The sequence below is a fragment of the Nannobrachium achirus genome (genome assembly GCF_963921795.1).
Source record: "Nannobrachium achirus genome assembly, chromosome: 13".
In the NCBI taxonomy this organism is placed as follows: domain Eukaryota; kingdom Metazoa; phylum Chordata; class Actinopteri; order Myctophiformes; family Myctophidae; genus Nannobrachium; species Nannobrachium achirus.
In genome coordinates, this window is record NC_137833.1 from 5,856,911 (window position 1) to 5,865,436 (window position 8,526).

The window sequence follows — 8,526 nt, forward strand, 5'->3', positions numbered from 1 at the left end:
TAAATACAATGTATTTTGCACTGTTTCTTTATGGACGTTTTTCTGATATCTTCTGCATATGTAAACAAGCCATACAATTTACAATTTACAATTTAGCAGACACTCTTAATCCAGAGCGACTTGCAATAAGTAAGGGAATCGATACAATAAGCAAGGCGTATCCTTGTACCAGTGAACTGTACTGTCATGAAACTGTACCTTTTACTATGCAAAACTTCTAATAGTCTTCAATCAATCAATCAATCAATCAATCAACTATCAGATTTGAATGGAAGTGACTCCTCGTGACTCTCCTGTATAGCTTCCACAGCATGGACTGTCCGTTGTTGTCGGCCTGTCACATGTACAGTAGCACCGTCGTACGATGGATCACACATTGGCCGTTATAAACGAGAAGAACAGGTGTGTTCTCGCACAAGGGAAACGTCTGCAGTGGCGTGGAACAGGGACGTGCAGAGAATGTTAGAGAGGCAGGGGCTGACATTTCTAAAAGGGCCTTTTGGTGAAAACATCGAAAATAGCCGACCTCCAAGCTCACAATGCGTCGCGCTGTGACGCATTGTGAGCTTGGAGGTCGGCTATTTTGGCTGCTTGATACCACACTGAACTAAGCATAATCAAGTCAATACTGGAGATGTGGCGTAACGGCATGGAGGGCAATTCTTTCAACATAAAATACCGCATTCAAGTTCAGGAGAGTTTGGACAAAGCAATTCTCTTGAACGCTGCCTTCAGGTATGGCATGGAAAGAGGGGGCATTTGCATTTCTTTCACCATAGTAAAAACTGTAAAAACGGCATTCATGGTCTGGAGAGGACACTTTTTTTACAGAAGGATAAAGGGGCAGGGGGGCTCAAGCCCCCTTTTAATTTCTATGTGTGCACGTGCCTGGCGTGGGATGTATGGGTTATTAGGCAGTGATAATTATCAACATGATAGTCTGCGGTTTGCAGTCTGTGGCTGCATCAATTCTCCCCCCAAAGCAACAGCTTTACCTCCGAGGCTCGGATGTCCCCCCTCCCCCCTCTACCCACGGCTGAGACGTATCACACTTGAAGAACGATGTTTGTGTTCCGGTCACCCACCATCACAGTCCTCAACTAATATTTAATCTTATTTTTTTTCTCTCTTTTTTTTTTTTTACATCACAAGCTTTTGTACACACTCGCCGCATCGCCATCAATCACGTTTTTTAATTTAATGTATGAATATGTGATTTATGTTGCGGAGGCAGGGGGCATAAATCTATTTTGTGGAGAGGTTGCCTAAGAGCGCTGATGTTCCCTTATTGATTGGCTGGCTTAACCCTGCAAGGCCCAGCGTTGCTTTTTGGCAACATTTTTTTAATCATTTTTTTAAAAATGTTATAATTAGTTTTCCTGTTCTTTTTTCACATAAACATCACTATTAAATCCTATTGTTTAGTATTACAATGCCATTGGCCACGATATTTGCATATAAATACCCCCCACAGTGGCTGACATTCACACCTCCCAGAGAAGTTGAAATTCCAGCGTCTGCAGACGAACAACATCTCACTTTTTAACTGAAGCTATCCCTCATTAAAACATAAGTAAAATGCCTGTAATATTGTTTTACGTGATCATTAGAATGTCTAGAGCATGTACATATGTTATTATTGTGAAAAATATCCACAAAATGCAAATTAGAGCATGATTTATGATTTATGGCTATAAAACCTTACAAAAACATTATTAATTTTTTAACATTACATTTTCCTGTGATTAGGACTCCTACAACACCATCTGATTTTTTTTAATTTTTTTGGGGGGGCCAGTAGAAATTAATTCGGGTCTTGCAGGGTTAATAGTGTTTGTTCTTTATAGCTGATCTCAGGAAATAAAGCAAATAAATAGCTCAGAATGAGTTCCCTTCGCCGGGGAGACGCTCACGACAAGCATGGAGTCAGGAGGACAGAGGGATGGGAATAACATAAAGAGAAACAGGAAAGGGACGAAAGATAGAGGATTATAAAGCAGACAGGGGTCTTTAACGTTTTCAGGCCAAGGACCCCTTCCTTGGTTGAGAGAGAGATGAAGCAGGGACCCCCACAACCTGTTCAAAGATTCCATATAGTTTCATTGTTTGACAGCACAAGCTCACAACGCCTCGCAGCGCAAGGAGAGAGAGAGAGAGAGAGAGAGAGAGAGAGAGAGAGAGCAAAAGGAACCAGTGGTCCTAAAATAAATACGAAACGGGCAGCAGTTTGCAAACATGACTGACATAACGTGAGGTTGATTTCTTTACTTCGAAATTCGGCCGAAAGAACGCAGCATTTTGCAATGACCTTAAAGGTGTATTCAGTGATAATGAAAGTGGCCGGGGGTCATCTTGTCCCTTACTGGCCTTACAGCATGGAAATGTTTAGTTTTTTGTAGATTTTTCACACCATTATAATGTTCTCGTTTTGATCATTAGACCCAATCACTGAATATCGGTAGGCCTACGTCTCCAGCTTCAGGATATGTATGATACTGATTTACTACAAGACTGGCATTTTATGAGTTCAGTAGTTTACAATCTAGGCATTTAGCAGACGTTCTTAATTCAGAGCGACTGTGGTTCTCAAACTTTTATTTTGACCATCATAACTAAACATCATAACATAACTACGGCCCTACTCTACCCTGATTGGTTGAGGACTGGCTGGCCACCTCTGAAAACCACATCTAGCTATGCTCGTAACACGGGCCATGGTGGAAGTCCTTATATGGTCAGCACACATTCTAGTGAGGAGAATGAATGGAAAATGTACCAATTATATTTTTATTTGAATGAAATACAATCACTGAATATACCTTTAAGTGTGATGGCACACAACGGAAAGTATCATTGAGGTCCACACAGTCGTTTCAAAAACTACACGGAGCGGAGTGTAATTAAATCTCAACGGTTCCTCCAGGAAATCAATGTTGTTTCAGCCACAGAACGGGCATGAATCACGGCGGAAAGAAAAACTGCTTTTCACTTGGGTATCATCGCAGGATACAAAGTAATACAAGTGGGAAAACAAGGACATGAATCATATTAGTTTTCCATAACTCCTTGTGGAACCACAACTCCAGGCCCAAGGCACAGCACAGGTAAATAAATAAAATAAATGGTGCATTTATATAGCGCTTTTATCCAAAGCGCTTTACATAGATCGTGCATTACATTCACCCATTCACGCACACATTCATACACCGATGGCGGAGGAAACCATGCAAGGCACCAACCTACTCACCGGGAGCAATGTGGGGTTCAGAGTCTTGCCCAAGGACCCTTCGACATTAACTCAGGGGGAGCCCGGATTCGAACTGGGAACCCTTCGGGAACCCTTCGTGCTCTAATAACGGTTTCTCTACCCCTGAGCTATGCCGCACAGTGTGCTTTTTCTTCCGGTATGTTCTGCCCGATTGTTTTGCGTAGAATGTGAACCTGTATTCACACAGTACCCAGGAGGGGTGGACAAAGTATAAACCATGCAAGTAAAATGGGCTGATGTCATATCTGGGCCCTTTCTCGTGACGAACGGGGTCAAACAGGGTGGGATTTTATCACCGGTGATTTTTATTCTGTACATGGATGAACTCTCTGGCTGCGTTCCCACAGTAAAGTCATATGCCCCGTCACTCACCTCAAGAGGCTTGCTAGAGGCATGAAACCATGAAGCTTCCATAGGGAATCAATTGGACGACGCCCTCCTCCCTCATCCCCCCAGGAGCGTGACAGGGCATATGACTTTACTGTGTGTAGGAAGCCTCAAAAGGTGTACAGTAAGTTGTATGGTGGGAGAAAGGCTCGTCAACCATGTAATGCAGTGTTTTCTCAACCTTTTTTCTGCATGGGCACACTTTTCATGTCCCAAGAATCCATGGGCACACCAACATAATACGGGGGTGTAAATATCGTCACTGTCGGGAAGAAACCTTGTATCTCCAAGTTTCACATTTGTATATACGTTTCTTCGCAAAGTAAAGCCCTGCTTCATCATACAGGGCTGTCGCACAACAGTAGTGAAAACAGCAGATCTACAAGCACACAACGCCTCGTGGTGCGAGGCGTTGTGTGCTTGTAGATCGGCTGTTTTCACTAGTTTAAATCATCTTTAAAATGATAAATACAATACTGGCTTTCAAGCAGTTTCAAGGGGCACCCTTGACCCTTCTCAGGGGCACACCAAAGGTCCCCAGGCACAGTGGTTGAGAAACACTGGAGTAATGTATGCACAGATGACCTGGTCGTCATGTCTGCCGGCTCTGCTGGCCCACAGCTGTTGCTCAGAGATTATGGACAGCTGATTGATATTAGATCTAATCCAAAAAAAGAGTGTTGTGACGATCATGAAAACTAAGAAGGATCGGAAGGCAGCATTCCCCTCTTTTTATCTGGGCCGACAAGGTGCTCAATGTTGTAGACAAGGTCAGATATCTCATCACTAGGCCTCAGTGTTCAGAGACAATACTGTGTAGATCAAAGGGTCTTCAACAGGGGGTCCGGGACCCCTAGGGGGTCCTCAGAATTACTACAGGGGGTCCTCCAAATCTTTTTTCTTCTTTTTTCCACTTGAACCCTAGTGTCCTTATTCTGAGAACATTAGCCTAAAATAGCCGATCTACAAGCTCACAACGCCTCGGAGCGCGACGTGTTGTGAGTTTGTAGATCGGCTATTTTCGGCAAAGAGGTTTGGTGTAGAGGGGAAAAAGAGCAGACTAAGTACAGAGTGAATGGTTATTATATAACTATTGACGGTTCAAGTAGTGGTTAAATATCTGATAACACAAATTGACATCAATCCAAAATACACTGATGATTGTGCTGTCAAACAATGGAACTATGGAATCTCTGAAAAGGTTGTGGGGGTCCCTGCTTCCTCTCCATGTCAACTGAAAACGTTGAAGACCCCTGCTGTAGATTATATGCAAAAGCCAACATGCTGTCACATACATTTTAAATGTGATAAAAATGTCCTTTCTCCGGGTTGAAAGAAAAGACGACCCCATTTGCTTTGGAAAGAAAAGAGGATCGTTCGCCCCTCCATGTGTCTTTTGTTTACATCCTGGTCACATGGTGCGTTCCGTGGGTCTGCCAAATAAGGTTAAAAACACTGATAAGTCGTGGCTTCGCATTCAAGTCAACGGGGAAAATGCATTCAATAATAGATTATCTCAACAATAACGTATCTCTTAGAAAAATGCACAAAAATGAGCACACGGTTCCCAATGAAGCCGGTCGATTTGACATACAGTATGACTGGAGCGTGTGCAAAGTAGTCCGTCAAACCTTTGGTGTTAAAGAATAAAGTTGGACAAGTACTATAGTCTGGTTTCTAGGGCAACCAGACTAATGAATACCTGGCAGTGAATGTGTTAAGATAAGCCATTACTTTCCTACATGAACACGTGGCAGTGACAACATCTATAGACGCAGGATCCTGAGACGAACTGACAGGCCAAGCTCAACTGGTAGGACTTTACCTACACCGGGTGGCAACCTTCTTATATATACTATTAAATTGTAATATAGTGAATAGTTAGTGCTCGTCTCTACAAGCAGAACTTGTTATTACCAGGACACAAGTACTCTGTCAAGAAATGTCTGGAGATCCTCAGTTCTTCCCATAAACACAAAGATGAGGATCTTTAATTCCATGGTAATAAAGCCCGTTCTGCTGTGCGAAGCAGAAACTTGAAGAACAGAACAACTAGTTAACACCATGAAGAAAATACAGACTTTCAACACCACCTGCCTCCAAAGAATCCTCCCAATCCACTGGCCAAACAAAATCAGAAACCTGGAACTGTGACAGCGAACAGAACAGCACCCTATAGAGGGAGAAATCCTACAAAGACGCTGGCGATGGATGCACACTCTCCGCAAACCTGCATCCAGTATCACAAAACACGCCCTGTTCTGGAACCCACAAGGGAAAAAGGAAGAGGGGACCAAGAAACACCTGGCGGCAGGGTGACCTAGATGCAGATGTGAAGAGATCTGGCCTCACACGGGGACAGCTGGAGTCACTGGCCCAGGGCCGGGATGCCTGGAGAGCTCTTGTTCGTGGCCTATGCCTAAAGTTAGGCGTAAGTAAGTAAGTGACAAGTACTCCTTCACACCTCCATGCTCCATGCTATACCTCGCTTGTCTCCCTCTCTGACGTCCATGACCTCCTCTGCGGTTCCGCCGCAGTAGAGCCGGTAGCGGCCCTCTCTCCAGCTGATGGCGGCACGACCCCAGAGGGCCAGCAGGAAGGTCGGCATGACCAGCGACTCGCGGATGAACCAGGCCACGGCGTACTTCCACTTAGCGAGGCGGAGCGCGCCTCCGTGCACTCCCCTGAGCTGTACGTAGTCCGCTACGAACCAGGCCAAGCAGTGACACCAGAAGAAGGCCATCCTGTTCCACATGAAAACGTTGCGTGCCGCCCAGGCGATGATCAAGCTGGCCAGGAAACACGCCGACATGGGCTCCACCGCGGTGGTGGGAAGCGTGTTGATGCGTATCTTGGTCCACCTGATCATGCGGGACTGGAACTGGGCGATGGAGCACGAGCCGCAGTTCTGCATCGCCACCTGAGTCGCCAGGGCGAACTTCCAGCCCCGGTCGGCGATGGCTTTGGCCATGAAGTAGTCCTCGCCCATGTACTGGGCGAAGGCCTCCAGCCCGCCCGCCTGGTCCAGGAGCTCCTTCCTCATCAGACACGACATGCCCGCCACACACTTGATGCCCGTCACGTGGGCCGAGACGTAGAGGCGCGCGAACCACGTCCCGAAGTACACCTGCTCCACGGCGGCGGCGAGTCCCTCGCGGTCGGCGACGTACGGCATCCCGTGGACCATCCCGATCATGCGATCGGTCAGGTCGGTCAGGGTGTCGGCCTGGACTCTGATCCCGCTGTCGCAGATCCAGACCAGCTTGTATTTCGCGGCTTCGTAACCCGGCATCAGGTTGTTGATCTTGGGGTTCATGCCCACCTTCCGGCCCCCCAAGCAGAGCTTGGCGTCGACGGCGGGGTACTTCTCCAGGAGCGCCTGGCACACCTCGATGGCCGGGTCGGCGGCGTCCTGAACGCACAGCAGCACCTCGTACCGTTCGTAGTCCAGGGTGAAGAACGTCTCCAGGTTACCGGCGAGGTTCGGGTCGACTCCCTTCAGAGGCTTCAGCAGCGAAACGCCTTCGGGATACCTGGAGGGCAGCAGGTTCTGCTGGGCTCGCCTGCGCATGTGCCAGCGAACGTAGACGATCGAAACGAGGTGCATCCACCACACGATGCAAAATAATACGATCCCAACGAAGGACATGCGCAAGCTCCAGGAGAGCCATGAGGAGTCACTTCCATTCAAATCTGATAGAAATATTTGTAGGTTTCACCCAAACCCCCAGAAACACAGCAGAGCGTTGAAGCAGCCTTAGCCTGGTGGTCAAACCTGGAAGTGCAGTTAAACGCTTCTGCGCGTGTGTATGCTAATGCTACTGCGCACCCTAGTGCGCCTGCTCGGTGCCTCGCGTTGCTCAACACTTCCGTAAAAGCGGCCTAAATGTATTGGGCAATTCTTCTACTTCCGGCAGCCTTCCAGGTGCTTCATACGCCACTGAGCAACTTGCATTGAAATGAATAGGTGGGCGGGGACAGTCCGCTCTCTATTAAACATTATTATACCCTTCTTTCTACCTTAGTGTAACTGCTGGTGTGTGAAATGGGCACACCATGTGTATATATGTCATGGAATGATGATGTCACTGGGAGATCTACGTCAGTTCTTTTTATGGCGTGTCTCTCTGCCAGTGTCTATTCTATGCCCACCTACAGAGAGCCTTGACGTCATCAATGTGCCAGGATAATACTGATGTCATACATACTGTCTTACAAGTTACTGCACGTACTCTGACAATGGCTACAAACAACGGGTACTTTGGCAATGGCTACAACAGGTACTCTGACATTGGGTATAGCGGGTATCAGTCTACGGGTCAACAGGTTATTGCATAACTTGAGGACTATGTGATCCCAATGGGCATCGCATTAGTATCATGCGCACACTATCCTTATAGGTCAACAACAACATATTACCTCCTCGCATTATTGTGGGCTTGCCTGAAAGGCGAGGACACCATGTCATCCTCATTATTTATATATAGTGAGTTCCGCCACATATCAATTTCTGCCGCAGACAGACAGTACAAAGGCAGGGCCTTTAGATAATGAGGCGCAATTGGTGGAAAAAAATCTGGGAATGGTGTTAGCTGGAGTATTGGTTGAGTTTCACATGACAGTTAGCACGTTGCAGAATATAGTCATGTTGGCAAACATAAGAAATGAAGAACAATTTATTTGAGACAGTTACAAAGGTGATGGTTTTGTCATTATTTCCGCCCCATATCGTGTTCCGTTAGCCAATGAGCTGGAGTATTGGTTGAGCTTCACATGACAGTTAGCACGTTGCAGAGTCTAGTCACGAGCGAGCCCACACTGTTTCGTAGGAACACTGGAACAGTATTTCTAGTTATCTAATAATAACTTTA

General features: G+C 46.3%; 1 protein-coding gene across 1 annotated transcript; it reads right to left on the reverse strand.

Annotated features, from left to right (window-relative positions):
• Positions 1-6,113: 6,113 nt before the first annotated feature.
• Positions 6,114-7,304, reverse strand: LOC308296762 (ceramide glucosyltransferase-like; the record flags this gene model as incomplete). The annotated part of the gene is made up of 1 exon (XM_080740089.1): positions 6,114-7,304. One exon carries the CDS (start codon positions 7,302-7,304, stop codon positions 6,114-6,116), a length of 1,191 nt encoding a protein of 396 aa, XP_080596215.1.
• Between the last annotated feature and the right edge of the window lie 1,222 nt (positions 7,305-8,526).